This window comes from Panulirus ornatus, chromosome 2 (assembly GCF_036320965.1).
Source record: "Panulirus ornatus isolate Po-2019 chromosome 2, ASM3632096v1, whole genome shotgun sequence".
In the NCBI taxonomy this organism is placed as follows: Eukaryota; Metazoa; Arthropoda; class Malacostraca; order Decapoda; family Palinuridae; genus Panulirus; species Panulirus ornatus.
This window is the reverse complement of record NC_092225.1, coordinates 105203847-105220175: the sequence shown is the minus strand read 5'-3', so window position 1 is coordinate 105220175 and position 16329 is coordinate 105203847. Positions and strand designations below refer to the sequence as shown.

The 16329-nt window shown below is 41.2% G+C and overlaps 1 protein-coding gene across 1 annotated transcript in view; it reads right to left on the bottom strand.

Moving 5' to 3' along the window:
* Positions 1 to 16329, bottom strand: part of LOC139759132 (solute carrier family 35 member F6-like) — a 177833-nt gene that overhangs the window by 32220 nt on the left and 129284 nt on the right. The window contains exon 6 of the mRNA XM_071681119.1: positions 1419 to 1529. Coding sequence (XP_071537220.1) covers positions 1419 to 1529 — 111 coding nt within the window. The remainder of the gene's footprint in view (positions 1 to 1418; positions 1530 to 16329) is intronic.

Below are 16329 nucleotides of genomic sequence, written 5' to 3'. Positions count from 1 at the left end.
CACTGATACTAGAGACCCTTATCCACAACTAGACCCCACACACCTTTCTGTAGTTTCCCTAAGCTGCTTCATATACCCTGATTCAGTCCACTGACAGAATGTCATACCCTGTCATGCTCCAATGCACACTATCCCTTGCATGCCTTTCACCCTCCTGATTGTTCAGTCTCTGAATACTCTACATCTTATTCACCCCATCCTTTCATCATGAATTTAGTCTCCCCTTTCTACTTGTCCCCTTCACTTCTGATGCATACATCATCTCTGTCAACCTCTCCCCACTCAATCCTCTCTACATATCCAAAGCATTCACACACACCCTCTTCAGCTCTCTCAAGTCATACTATTCTTACTACCACACCTCTCTCTCACCTCATCATTACTTACTTGATCAACCCTTCTCACACGATATACCATTCTCAAACATTTCATGTCCAATACATTCACCCTCTTTCTTATATTCTCATTCATAGCCCATGCCTCAAATCCACACTACACTGTTTAGACTACTATACATTCAGACATAACCATCTTTGTCATCCCACATTGTGACCCCTCTTTCCACGTATTCCTCAGTGCTCCCAGGACTTTTGCCCCCTTATCCACTCCATGAAGTATACTGTTGTGCAGAATACCATGATGTCATTCTGCATTTAAGTTATCTAAAATACAGTGGTAATACAGGGGAAACATTGGCAGAGTTGCAAAGGTGTAGGTGGTTCAGCTAATTATTTGCATTCACATTAACCGATGCTACTCGCAGTTGGCAGCACACTATGTAGTTTGGTGGACATTCTAAAGGCCATGTGAGCTGCAGCAATCTACACAGTAGAGGAAAAAGTTTCTTAAAAGTCATGTAAAAATTGAAATTTTCACAATTAACAATAATAAAATTGTTCAATTGCAAATGTAATTTATGCAATGAAAGGGTTAATGTCCATTTGTATGCTAATTTTTGCTACATAAATAATCTGGATCTATCTTAAATTCTAAATTACAAAGTAATGTATTTGTTGAACATTTATGATAAATCTATATAAACTTTGAGTGAAATCAGAGTTAGGCCTTGATTCATACGTGTATGCGGCAGATAACTGTACACTGTTTTTGCAAAAATATTTTTGATTACTCATGATACCAAGTGGTGTCTAGACTCATTAGGGAGTAAGGTGTGTTGGCTGTTTAAACACAATACTTGTTCACCATTTGCCCATTAACAGGGCATACTAGAAATTTTATGGGTCATACCTATGTGTTCATGGAAGAAATCTGTGAAATAACTATAACAACCATTCCCACTTCTCATGTAACCCATGAGTTAGTTATTTGTCACATTTCTTTAATTCTCAATTAAACTAACCCACGATATTTTTAAATCAATACAAATGGTCATCCTTTCAAAGGGACTCATAACGTACCTTCCCAACCCACAGCAAGCAATGATGGAACATTGTGTTTAGTTACAAACTTTTCCTCTACTACCATCTGGGTAGCTGTCACGATCTGCGCTGTAATAATCAGAAGATCCCCTGGAAGATACAAGTCAATTATCAGTTAAAAAAAGAATGCTACTTTCTAGAGTATTCAGAAAAATACTTTGTACAAAGCTAGACAAATAATTAGACATGCATATTTGAAAGATTAACACTTTACCTATGAACATACTCTAAATCTAAAGTTCATGCTCACATGAAATTTTTGTTACCTGACATACGTGTATTTTACAATGGAATATACAACAAATGCTAATACAGTATCAAGGATACCTGTAATTTTCTTAAATTCTTATCTTTCTGCTCACATCAAATAAATAAAGATAGTCTATACAACCTATCAAAAAACATACTTCAGGTGGAAGAATGATTTGGGAATGTATTCAGAGTAAAGTCTGAGGTTAGTGTGAGGGTAGGAACACAGGATAGGGTAGCACTTCTAATGAAAGAGGAGTAGTGATATGTGTGAAGGAGTATAAGGAAATTAGTCCCAGATTAATGGAGGTGAAAATAAAAATGGATTGTGAGAGGTGAGTGAAAAATAGTGCATATGCTCCTAATAGAGAGAGGAGTAAAGAGGACAGGTGAGTATTTTGATATTTTGGGATGAGCTGAGAGAATGCATCAGCAATTTTGATGTGAGGGATTGGGTAACAGTTATCGGTGATTTGCATGTAAGTGTGGGAGTTGTGATAGTTGAGGGTAATCTAGAGGGGCATGAGGGTATGTATGCATTGTGAATGAGAACAGTAAACAGCTTATTGAGTTATGTGCTGAAAAGAAATGGTGACTGGGAATACCTGGCTTTGAAAGAGGAGTATGCACATGTGGGAGAGGGTGGGGTTAAGGTAAAAGGGCACTTTTGGATCATGTCCTTATTGAAGGACATGCTACACAGAGATCTTTAGATGAATGTGTTGAAAAGAGCAGCTGGTGAAACATCAGACTTCTTCATGGAGATGATGGTGAAAGTTTGTAGACTTATGGACAAGAGGAAATGATATGGGTGGGAAGAGGTTGGTGACTGAGTGAGCTTGGAAGATAGGCTTGTGTGAGGAGATAGCAGGAGAGACTGGATAAGAGTGGTAAAAGGCATGAGCAAGTAAAACTAATGGAAAAGGTGAGGAATGGAAGGTATTTATGGAAACAGTGCTAACATGTGCATGAAAAGAGTGTGACATGCAGAAGCTAGGATGTGGATGTAAAGAGAAGGGTAGTGAGTAGTGGGATGAGGAAGTTAGGCTGTTAATGAAAGAGAATGAGGGGTGTAAGGAAGAAACATGAATAACTGGGAGATGTTCTAGAGGAAGTTGAAAAAGGTCAAGACGAAGGTGCAGGTGGTTGAAAAACTGGACAAATGAGTTAGAATTAAAGATTATCAGCAAACTTCTGGGAGAATAAGAAAATGTTTTGGAAGGTGAGTAGCATAACACCAATAAATAAAAGGGATTATACGTGAAGGTAACAGATGCGGAAATGGTAGCATGCAAAGAAGAGGATGAGCAGATATGAAGTGAGTATTCTAAAGGATTGTTGCATAGAGTCATGAGAGTTATGGTGGTTTGGTAAATAGAGAAGTGATGAATACCTCTCATAAGTGGGAAAGTGAGTGGAGCAGATAGGATTGCAGTTGAATTTCTCAAGAAAGGAACTGACAATGATGTTGAGGGTTAGCCAAGTTACTTAAAGTGAGGCACCTGAGGACTGGCAGAATGTTAGTAGAGTGCCAATGTTTAAAGGCAATGGGGACAAAATTGACAGAATTGCTGAGCTACATGTTCAATGAGTGTATCTGGTAAGTTGTACAGGAAAGTGGTGAAAGAGGGGGAGGTGGCATGCACTGAGAAACTGGGTAGGAAATATGTGGCTTCAGGAGTGATAGATGAAGTGTGGATCAGGTGTCTGCTTTGGAAAATGTGTGAAAAATACTTTGAGATACATATGAATATGATAGAGATCCTCAGTGGAAGGTGATATGACTATATGGTGTGGGAGTAAAGCAACTAGAAGGAGAGAAGTTATCAAAAAAGTAAGGTATGTAAGTAAGTAGGGAGGAGTGTGAGTGGTTCTAAGTGTAGGTGAGTCTAGGTCAGTTGTGTGGTGCCACCATGGGTGTTCAACCTGCAAATGGGTGGGGTAGTGAGGGAGACAAATGCAAGGGTCTTGGAGAGTGGGGTAGGTCTGCAGTCTGCTGGGGTTGAGGGGACCTGAAAGGGGACACAATTGCTATATTGTGATGATATGGCTCTGGAGACAGAATCGAGTGAGAGAATGCAAAAGCTGGTTTCTGAGTTTGGGAGAAAGCATGAAAGGAAAAAGGTGAGGACTAATTTGAATAAAAGCAAGATTCTACAGCTTAGCAGTGGAGAAAGATAAGTTGGTTGGAGTGTAAGTTTAGAATAGAGAGAACCTGGAAGAAGCACTTTTCGGACAGTCCAAAAAGAGATTAAGGGAAGACGAGCATCAGATGGTGAAGGAATGTTAAGAGTCATCCAAGGTGAAGTTAGAGGGGAAGCGGGAACTAAAGAGAGTTGTTCTATCAATGGGAGAGACAGCTAAAGTACCATCAGAATGATAGTTTTCGATAGAGAAGTGGGAAGAAAGTAGGTCATGGAGGCATTTTTTTTATTTGAAGGCTTCAATCATGGACAAAATTGCACAAAAAGGGCTGGGCCTTAACTGAAATATACAGAGAATTATGAAATGGCGAAAGAAAAGACAAGGAAAATTATTTATGAATTTTGGAGGAAGTGAAAAACCTGTCCTTTGAAATGTGCCAGGTCATAGTTATTGGAAAAGACATGAGAAGGTAGAGAGTTCCAAAGCTCCAACATGTAGAGAAAGAAGCAGGTATCAAAACAGACCACCCTTGAGTTGCCGATGGCCACACAGTAATCCTGTGAGTCAGCCGCCTGCCAAATATAGCGTGGTCTAGCTAGTAGTGTGGGCACAGAAGCAGCCAAATCTCAGAAGCAAAATCCAAAGTAATACCCATAAAAAAGATAAAGTGAAACAACATTGCAACATAGGGCATGAGGGTTAAGTCTGGAAGTTAGCGTGGGGCATTTTCGACTCAACTCTGTCAAGTAAGAATGCAGAGCTAGAGCTGCCCCAGGTGTGAAGGCAGTATTCCATACAAGGATGAATCAATCCTTTGTATAAATGGAACAAATGTTCAGAAGAAAAGAAGCTTTGACATCTAAACAGGATGCCCAGTTTCTTAAAAGCAGACTTAGCTATTCCTGTACTGTGGGGTTTCCAAGAAAGAGTGGATGTTATAGTAATACCAAGAATATTCATTGAGCCAAGAGGTGGAATTACAAAACCGCCAAAGGAGATATGAGAGTTGTGACGAGTTTTTGATAAGAAATGGGAAGAAACTAGGTTTGGGAAACATTAAAATTGACAAGATTTTGTCTACCCCGCTTAGATATCGTAACAAGATTTTGTCTATCCCACTTAGATATCTAAACAAGATTTTGTCTACCCCACTTAGATACCCTAACAAGATTTTGTCTAACTCACTTAGATACCCTAACAAGATTTTGTCTACCCCACTTAGATACCCTAACAAGATTTTGTCAGTCCCACTGAAATATCCTATCCAAGTCTAAGTTTACTAAGGAAATTGTGTCAAGACGAGATGCAGACTGAATGAGAGAAAACAGAGCAGAATTGAAGGATGTGGATGAATGCAGCATCGGGTCGTCAGCATATGAGTGCATTGGACTATTTGTGGAGGAAATTGTTGAAAAAAAAGGATAAAAATGAAAGGGACAGGACAGAACCTTAAGAGGCACTGCTGTTGATGGAGAAGAGGGGCAAGGGTGATACATCAACAACCACAGAAATAGATCAGCCAGAGAGGAAGCTGGATATGAAGGAGCAAAGTAAGGGAGGGAAGCCAAAAGAGGGAAACTTAGAGATGAGACCCTGATGCCACACCCTGTCAAAAGCCTAAGATATGTAAGGGCAACTACACATGACTCCTCAAAGTCTTTCAGGTATGGTGACTGGGCATTAGTGAGATAGGAAAGAATATCACCAGTGGATGTTGCCTTACAGAAACCATACTGGTGATCAGAAAAGAATGTTCAAGAGATGGGGCTCGATGAGTGTAAAAATCCCACCCAGTACAGTGCAAATAAGTAATTACCATTCTGAGTCAGAAGGAAATAGTTCCAGGGTCACGTGGAGTCACGTGAAACACCTGGAAAGAAATGAGGTGTGTTTGAGGCACAAGCTACTCTCAAAATGCTTATGATGCTTCATAATTTTCCACTTTTCAGCATTCAGCAATGCTGAGGAGTTAACTGGACCTCTTTGCTCGTGCAACACTGATAACACTCCCATATGCTATGATTTGATACAAAAAGACAGCCCTTTAAACCACAAAACCATAGCAAGTCTGTTTATTCACTGACCAATCGAATGCTTATCTCAAGCAGGTAGGCGGTACCATGCTAGGTTTTGTTTTATCTCGAAATTCATACTAAAATTTTCTTTGCAGTTGTAAAGGTATAAAAATAGTATTGCTCCATTAAACCATTGTAAATCAGTGTACAACTGCATGCATGTTTATAGGGAGAACACTGTATGTAAGGGACACAAAGAAAAAGAGCACCATGGTGCACATGAGAAGAAAGATCATGAGAGGTACATGTTTTGGGGACAGCTGAGTGAGTGTGTCAGCAGTTTTGGTGCATGAGACTGGGTATCAGTGATGGATGATTTAAATGCAAAGGTAAGTAATGTGGAAGCTTATGTTATAATTGGTGTGCAAGAGGTATTCACTGTTATGAATGGAAGTGGTGAAGAGCTTGTGGAGTTGTGTGCTGAAAAAAGACTGGTGATTAGGAATACTTGGTTTAAAAAGTATATGCATACACAAGCATACATATGTGAGTGGGAAAGATGGTAAACGCGCATTATTAAATTACATATTAATTGATCGGTATGTAAAAGAGAGACTTTTGGATGTAAATGTACTGAGAGGGGCAGATGGTGTAATGTCTGATCACTATCTTGTGGAGGTGAGGTTGAAGAATTGTAGAGGTTTTCGAAAAGGAGGAGACAATGTCAGGGAGAAGATAGTGGTGTGAGGAAGTGAGCTTGGAAAGAGGAGCTGTGTGAAAAAATACTAGGAAAGATTAAGTATAGAATGGCAAAAGGTGAGTGCAAATGAAGAGAGGAGTAGGTAAGGAATGGGAGGTACTTAGGGAAGCAGTGATGGCTTGTGCATGAGATGCATCTAGCATGCGAAAGGTAAGAGGTGGGCAGATTAGAAAGGGTAATGAGCGGTGGGATGAAGAATTAAAGTTGCTAGAGAAAGAGAAAAGGGAGGTGTAAGAGTGGTACCTACAAGGAAGGAATGCAAGTGACTGGGAAAGTATAGGGATTGAAAAAGAGGGCAAATGAGAGTCGGGTTTGAGAGAATATCATTAAACTTTAGGGAGGATAAAAAGATATTTTGGAAGGAGGTAAATAATGTGCAAAAGACAAGAGAGCAAATGGGAACATTGGTGAAGGGGGGCAAAAGGGGAAGTAATGACAGGTAGTGATGGAGTGACAAGATGGAGTGAATATCTTGATGGATTGTTAAATGTGTTTGCCGATAAGAGTGGCAGATATAGGGTGTTTTGGTTGGGGTGGTATGTGAAGTGAAATAGTTGTAGAGAGTGGTTCGAAGAGAGAAGAGGTGATGAAAGCCTTGCCAAAGAGAAATCTGGCAAGGCAGTGGGAGTGGATGGTATTGCAGTTTAATCTACTAAGACAGGGGGTGACTGTGTTGTTGATTAGTTGGTAAGGATATCTATTTTATGTACGGATCATTGTGAAGTGCCTGAGGATTAGAGGAATGCATGTATAGAGCCAATGTATAAAGGCAAAAGGGGATAAAGATTAGAGTTCAAACAACAGAGGCATGAGTTTGTTGAATGTACCTGGAAAATTTCATGGGAGGGCATTAACTGAGAGGGTGAAGGCATGTACAGAGCATCAGACTGGGGAAGAGCAGTGTGGTATCAAAAGTTGTTGAGCATGTGTGGATCAGATGTTTCCTTTGATGAAAGTGAGTGAGAAATACTTAGGAACACAGATGGATATGTATGTATGTGGCATCTGTAGATCTGGAGAAGGCACATGATTGCATTGACAGAAATACTTTGTGGAAGTTCTTAAGAACATATGGTGTGAGAGGTAAGCTGCTTGAAGCAGTGAGAAGTTTTTATCAAGGGTGTAAAATGTGTGCACGAGTAGGAAGAGAGAAGAGTGACTGGTCCCTAATGAAGGTTGCTTTGTGGCAAGGGTGTGTGATGTCACCATGGTTATTTAATTTGTTTATGGATGTGGTAGTTAGGGAGGTAAATGCAAGAGTCATGGAGAGAGGGGCAAGTATGCAGTCCGTTGGGGATGAGAGGGCCTGGAAGGTGAGTCAGTGATTGTTTGCCAGTGATAGAGCTCTGGTTGCTGATTTGAGAGAGAAACTACAGAAGTCGGAGACTGAACTTGGAAAAATGTGTAAAAAGAGAAAGTTGAGAGTAAATGAGAATAAAATCAAGATTATTAGGTTCAGCAGGGTTGAGGGACAAGCGAGTTACGATATAAGTTTGAATGGAGAAAAATTGGAGGAAGTGAACTGTTTTAGATATTTGGGAGTGAACGTGGCAGCAAATGGAACCATGGAAGTGGAAGTAAGTCATAGGGTGGGGGAGGGATGCAAAGGTTCTGGGAGCAATGAAGAATGTGTGCAAAGAGAGAACATTATCTTGGAGAGGAAAAATGGGCATGCTTGAAGGAATAGTAGTTCCAACAATATTATATGGTTGTGAGGCATGGACTATTGATAGGGTTGTGTGGAGGAACATGGATGTGTAAGATAAGAAATTTCTGAGAACAATATGTGAAGAGAGGTGGATTGATCACATAAATAATGAAAGGGTAGAAGAGATGTGTGGTAATAAAAAGAGTGTGGCTGAGAGAGCAGGTGTGTTGAACTGGTTTGGACATATGGATAGAATGAGTGAGGAAAGGCTGATGAAGAGGATATATATGTCAGGGGCGGAGGTAACAAGGAGAAATGGGGGACCATATTGGAGGTGGAAGGATGGAGTGAAAAAGATTTTGAGCAATTGGGGCCTGAACATACAAGAGGCTGAAAGGCATGCAAGGAATGGAGTGAATTGGAACGATGTGGTATATCTAGGTCAATGTGCTGTCAATGGATTGAACCAGGGCATATGAAGTGTCTGGGGTAAACCATGAAAAGTTTTGTGGGGCCTGGATGTGGAAAGGGAGCTGTGGTTTGGGTGCATTACAAATGACAGCAAGAGACTGAGAGTGAACAAATGTGGTCTTTGTTGTCTTTTCCTAGCACTACCTCGCGCATGCACACAGGGGGAGAGGGGTGCCATTTCATGTATGGCAGGTTGGCAACGGGAATGGATGAAGGCAGCAAGTATGAATATGTACATGTGTATGTATGTATAGGCCTATGTATGTATATGTATGTATACATTGAACTGTATAGGTATGTATATGTGTGTGTGTGTGTGTGTGTGCATTTATGGATATGCATGTGTATGTGGGTAGGTTGTGCCATTCTTTTGTCTCTTTCCTTGCACTACCTCGCTAACACAGGAGACAGCGACAAAGAATAACAATAATTTTTTTTTTTTTTTTGCTTTGTCGCTGTCTCCCGCGTTTGCAAGGAAGCGCAAGGAAACAGACGAAAGAAATGGCCCAACACACCCCCATACACATGTATACACATACGTCCACACACGCAAATATACACACCTACACAGCTTTCCATGGTTTACCCCAGACGCTTCACATGCCCTGATTCAATCCACTGACAGCACGTCAACCCCGGCATACCACATCGATCCAATTCACTCTACTCCTTGCCCTCCTTTCATCCTCATGCATGTTCAGGCCCCGATCACACAAAATCTTTTTCACTCCATCTTTCCACCTCCAATTTGGTCTCCCACTTCTCCTCGTTCCCTCCACCTCCGACACATATATCCTCTTGGTCAATCTTTCCTCACTCATTCTCTCCATGTGCCCAAACCATTTCAAAACACCTTCTTCTGCTCTCTCAACCACGCTCTTTTTATTTCCACACATCTCTCTTACCCTTACGTTACTTACTCGATCAAACCACTTCACACCACACATTGTCCTCAAACATCTCACTTCCAGCACATCCATCCTCCTGCGCACAACTCTATCCATAGCCCACGCCTCGCAACCATACAACATTGTTGGAACCACTATTCCTTCAAACATACCCATTTTTGCTTTCCAAGATAATGTTCTCGACTTCCACACATTCTTCAAGGCTCCCAGGATTTTCGCCCCCTCCCCCACCCTATGATCCACTTCCGCTTCCATGGGTCCATCCTCTGCCAGATCCACTCCCAGATATCTAAAACACTTTACTTCCTCCAGTTTTTCTCCATTCAAACTTACCTCCCAATTGACTTGACCCTCAACCCTACTGTACCTAATAACCTTGCTCTTATTCACATTTACTCTTAACTTTCTTCTTTCACACACTTTACCAAACTCAGTCACCAGCTTCTGCAGTTTCTCACATGAATCAGCCACCAGCGCTGTATCATCAGTGAACAACAACTGACTCACTTCCCAAGCTCTCTCATCCCCAACAGACTTCATACTTGCCACTCTTTCCAAAACTCTTGCATTCACCTCCCTAACAACCCCATCCATAAACAAATTAAACAACCATGGAGACATCACACACCCCTGCCGCAAACCTACATTCACTGAGAACCAATCACTTTCCTCTCTTCCTACACGTACACATGCCTTACATCCTCGATAAAAACTTTTCACTGCTTCTAACAACTTGCCTCCCACACCATATATTCTTAATACCTTCCACAGAGCATCTCTATCAACTTTCACTGCTTCTAACAACTTGCCTCCCACACCATATATTCTTAATACCTTCCACAGAGCATCTCTATCAACTCTATCATATGCCTTCTCCAGATCCATAAATGCTACATACAAATCCATTTGCTTTTCTAAGTATTTCTCACATACATTCTTCAAAGCTAACACCTGATCCACACATCCTCTACCACTTCTGAAACCACACTGCTCTTCCGCAATCTGATGCTCTGTACATGCCTTCACCCTCTCAATCAATACCCTCCCATATAATTTACCAGGAATACTCAACAAACTTATACCTCTGTAATTTGAGCACTCACTCTTATCCCCTTTGCCTTTGTACAATGGCACTATGCATGCATTCCGCCAATCCTCAGGCACCTCACCATCAGTCATACATACATTAAATAACCTTACCAACCAGTCAATAATACAGTCACCCCCTTTTTTTAATAAATTCCACTGCAATACCATCCAAACCTGCTGCCTTGCCGGCTTTCATCTTCCGCAAAGCTTTTACTACCTCTTCTCTGTTTACCAAATCATTTTCCCTAACCCTCTCACTTTGCACACCACCTCGACCAAAACACCCTATATCTGCCACTCTATCATCAAACACATTCAACAAACCTTCAAAATACTCACTCCATCTCTTTCTCACATCACCACTACTTGTTATCACCTCCCCATTTGCACCCTTCACTGAAGTTCCCATTTGCTCCCTTGTCTTACACACTTTATTTACCTCCTTCCAGAACATCTTTTTATTCTCCCTAAAATTTAATGATACTCTCTCACCCCAACTCTCATTTGCCCTCTTTTTCACCTCTTGCACCTTTCTCTTGACCTCCTGTCTCTTTCTTTTATACATCTCCCACTCAATTGCATTTTTTCCCTGCAAAAATTGTCCAAATGCCTCTCTCTTCTCTTTCACTAATAATCTTACTTCTTCATCCCACCACTCACTACCCTTTCTAATCAACCCACCTCCCACGCTTCTCATGCCACAAGCATCTTTTGCGCAATCCATCACTGATTCCCTAAATACATCCCATTCCTCCCCCACTCCCCTTACTTCCATTGTTCTCACCTTTTTCCATTCTGTACTCAGTCTCTCCTGGTACTTCCTCACACAAGTCTCCTTCCCAAGCTCACTTACTCTCACCACCCTCTTCACCCCAACATTCACTCTTCTTTTCTGAAAACCCATACAAATCTTCACCTTAGCCTCCACAAGATAATGATCAGACATCCCTCCAGTTGCACCTCTCAGCACATTAACATCCAAAAGTCTCTCTTTCGCGCGCCTGTCAATTAACACGTAATCCAATAACGCTCTCTGGCCATCTCTCCTACTTACATACGCATACTTATGTATATCTCGCTTTTTAAACCAGGTATTCCCAATCACCAGTCCTTTTTCAGCACATAAATCTACAAGCTCTTCACCATTTCCTCGACCAAAACACCCTATATCTACCACTCTATCATCAAACACATTCAACAAACCTTCAAAATACTCACTCCATCTCCTTTTCACATCACCACTACTTGTTATCACCTCCCCATTTGCGCCCTTCACTGAAGTTCCCATTTGCTCCCTTGTCTTACGCCCTTTATTTACCTCCTTCCAGAACATCTTTTTATTCTCCCTAAAATTTAATGATACTCTCTCACCCCAACTCTCATTTGCCCTCTTTTTCACCTCTTGCACCTTTCTCTTGCCCTCCTGCTTCTTTCTTTTATACATTTCCCAGTTATTTGCACTATTTCAACTCTATCATATGCCTTCTCCAGATCCGTAAATGCCACAGACAAATCCATCTGTTTTTCTTAGTATTTCTCACATACATCCTTCAAAGCAAACACCTGATACCCACATCCTCTACCACTTCTGAAACCACACTACTCTTCCCCAATCTGATGCTCTGTATATGCCTCGACCCTCTCAATCAATACCCTCCCATATAATTTCCCAGGAATATTCAACAAACTTATACCTCTATAATTTGAACACTCACCTTTATTCCTTTGCCTTTGTACAATGGCATTATGTATGCATTCCATCAATCCTCAGGCACTTCACCATGAACCATACATACAATGAATATCCTAACCAACCAATCAACAACACAGTCACCCCCCTCTTTTAATAAATTCCACTGCAGTACCATCTAAACCCGCCGCCTTGCCGGCTTTCATCTTCCACAAAACTTTCTCTACCTCTTTGTTTACCAACCATTCTCCCTGACCCTCTCACTTTGCACGCTACCAAAACACCCTATATCTGCTGCTCTATCATCAAACACATTCAACAATATATTTATATATATATGAATTTATATTTTTTTTTTTTTTTTTTTTTTTTCCCCCCCAAAAAAAGAAGGAACAGAGAAGGGGGCCAGGTGAGGATATTCCCTCTAAGGCCCAGTCCTCTGTTCTTAACGCTACCTCGCTAACGCGGGAAATGGCGAATAGTTTGAAAAAAGAAAAAAAAAAAAAATATATGAATCAGATTGGGGAAGAGCAGTGTGGTTTCAGAAGTGGTAGAGGATGTGTGGATCAGGTGTTTGCATTGAAGAATGTATGTAAGAAATACTTAGAAAAGCAAATGGATTTGTATGTAGCATTCATGGATCTGGAGAAGGCATATGATAGAGTTGATAGAGATGCTCTGTGGAAGGTATTAAGAATATATGGTGTGGGAGGAAAGTTGTTAGAAGCAGTGAAAAGTTTTTATCGAGGATGTAAGGCATGTGTGTGTGTAGGAAGAGAGGAAAGTGATTGGTTCTCAGTGAATGTAGGTTTGCGGCAGGGGTGTGTGATGTCTCCATGGTTGTTTAATTTGTTTATGGATGGGGTTGTTAGGGAGGTAAATGCAAGAGTTTTGGAAAGAGGGGCAAGTATGAAGTCTGTTGTGGATGAGAGAGCTTGGGAAGTGAGTCAGTTGTTGTTCACTGATGATACAGCGCTGGTGGCTGATTCATGTGAGAAACTGCAGAAGCTGGTGACTGAGTTTGGTAAAGTGTGTGAAAGAAGAAAGTTAAGAGTAAATGTGAATAAGAGCAAGGTTATTAGGTACAGTAGGGTTGAGGGTCAAGTCAATTGGGAGGTAAGTTTGAATGGAGAAAAACTGGAGGAAGTAAAATGTTTTAGATATCTGGGAGTGGATCTGGCAGCGGATGGAACCATGGAAGCGGAAGGGAATCATAGGGTGGGAGAGGGGGCGAAAATCCTGGGAGCCTTGAAGAATGTGTGGAAGTCGAGAACATTATCTCGGAAAGCAAAATTGGGTATGTTTGAAGGAATAGTGGTTCCAACAATGTTGTATGGTTGCGAGGCGTGGACTATGGATAGAGTTGTGCGCAGGAGGGTGGATGTGCTGGAAATGAGATGTTTGAGGACAATGTGTGGTGTGAGGTGGTTTGATCGAGTAAGTAATGTAAGGGTAAGAGAGATGTGTGGAAATAAAAAAGGCGTGGTTGAGAGAGCAGAAGAGGGTGTTTTGAAATGGTTTGGGCACATGGCGAGAATGAGTGAGGAAAGGTTGACCAAGAGGATATATGTGTCGGAGGTGGAGGGAACGAGGAGAAGTGGGAGACCAAATTGGAGGTGGAAAGATGGAGTGAAAAAGATTTTGTGTGATCGGGGCCTGAACATGCAGGAGGGTGAAAGGAGGGCAAGGAATAGAGTGAATTGGATTGATGTGGTATACCAGGGTTGACGTGCTGTCAGTGGATTGAATCAGGGCATGTGAAGCGTCTGGGGTAAACCATGGAAAGTTGTGTGGGGCCTGGATGTGGAAAGGGAGCTGTGGTTTCGGGCATTATTGCATGACAGCTAGAGACTGAGTGTGAACGAATGCGGCCTTTGTTGTCTTTTCCTAGCACTACCTCGCACACATGAGGGGGGAGGGGGATGGTATTCGATGTGTGGCGAGGTGGCGATGGGAATGAATAAAGGCAGACAGTGTGAATTGTGTGCATGGGTATATATGTATGTGTCTGTGTGTGTATATATATGTGTACATTGAAATGTATAGGTATGTATATTTGCGTGTGTGGACGTGTATGTATATACATTGTGTATGTGGGTGGGTTGGGCCTTTCGTTCGTCTGTTTCCTTGCGCTACCTCGCAAACGCGGGAGACAGCGACAAAGCAAAATAATAATAATAATAAAAAAATTATTCAAACAAAAAGGTGCTAAGGATGTATGTAACAAATATAGGGCAATAAATCTGTTAAGTATATCAGTAAAAGTGTATACAAGAGTGTTGTCTAAAAGAGTGATGGAAGTGACTGAATGCAGAATGAGTGAGGAGCAAGAGGGTTTTAAGAAAGGTAGAGGATGTGTGGATTAGAGTTTTGTGATGAAAATGACTATGGAAAAGTATCCAGCGAAAGGTAAGAAGTTGTATGCAGCTTTTATGGATCTGGTGAAAGCATATGACACAATCGAGTTGAATGTTTTATAGAATGTTTTAAGGATATATCGGGTAAAGGGACAACTGCTGGATGGTGTGAAAGCCTTTTGAAGAGTACCAAATGCATGTATAAGAATGGAAGGAGAGTAAAGCAAAGTTTAGGTATACATATGGGTGTGTAGCAGGGTTGTGATGATGTCAACGTGGCTTCTTAACATATTTAAGGACAAAGTGATAAGAAAGGTGAAAGCAAAACTAGAAAAACGAGATGCAGAGATGGAGTATGGTGCTGAGGTATGGTGGCCACTGATAACTCAGTTTGCAGATTATACTGTGGTATTTGATGAGATTGAAGAGAAATTGAAGAAGGCTGCAAGTGCTTTTTATGATGTGTGTGAGTGTAGACGATTGAAGGTAAATGTGAGTAAAAGTATAGTAATGGTGTATGAAAGGAAACCAAGTGAAAGTACAGATTTTGTAAAACCCTACTGAGTTAAAGAAAGTGTACTAAACTGTATTAAAGAAATGTGGGGGAGAAAGACTGGAGGAGGAGAGAGAAAGTAAGTATTTAGAAGCCATCCTAGATTAGTTTGATGGTACTGAAGGAGAGATAAGGCAGACAGCAGTACAGGGTAGAAGAGTCATTGGGTCCATTAACAGAATAATGAAGGGTAGAGGTGTAAACATTGAAGTGAAGAAGGATTAAGGGACAGTCTGAAGAGTCATTGGGTATATTAACAGAATAATGAAGGGTAGAGGCATAAGTATGAAAGTTAAGGATTAGGATTAAGGGACAGCCTGATACCCCTGACCTATGGAGCAAAAACATGGACATGAAATGAGTCATAGAGGTCAAGAATCCAGGCTGCAGAAATGAGCTATTGAAAGGAGCATGTGGTGTGACTAGATGGAATGAAGAAAGAAATGAGGGAATGTATGAAAGATGCAGCATGGCAGGGCATGCAAAGTTGAGTTTTCACTCATGGTGTAACCAGATGCAGGTTGAGCAAGGTTAAAAGCAGGGCGTGCAGGGAATGAATTGTGGAGTGTCAGAGCGGGTGAAACGTAATACTTCAAGGTGGTCTGGGCATGTGGAAAGAATGCAAGCCTGGGAGTCTACAAGGGGAGTGCATCACAATACAATAGCACAATACAACAGAAAGTGGCTGGTGTGAGGAATACTGCCTGTGACATGGGGAAATAGAGTGGAAGAATACTGTAGAGAGAGAAACATTGAAAGAATGTGTGGAATGGTGCATGCAAGGGAGACTATGGATGGTAGTCTATTATTTAGTACATATTACATGACAGGAGGAGCAGAAACTTAGAGAAAAAGAAATTGTTGAAAAGACAGGAGAAAATTCAAAACTATTCCTTAAATCTAAGAAAAGTAAACTCTGTTAAAGAGTGGCTTAGGGTCAGAGATTCAGATGGGAGGATTGCTGGAGATAACACTGAAATGTATGAGGAAGTGAATGTTTTGCTC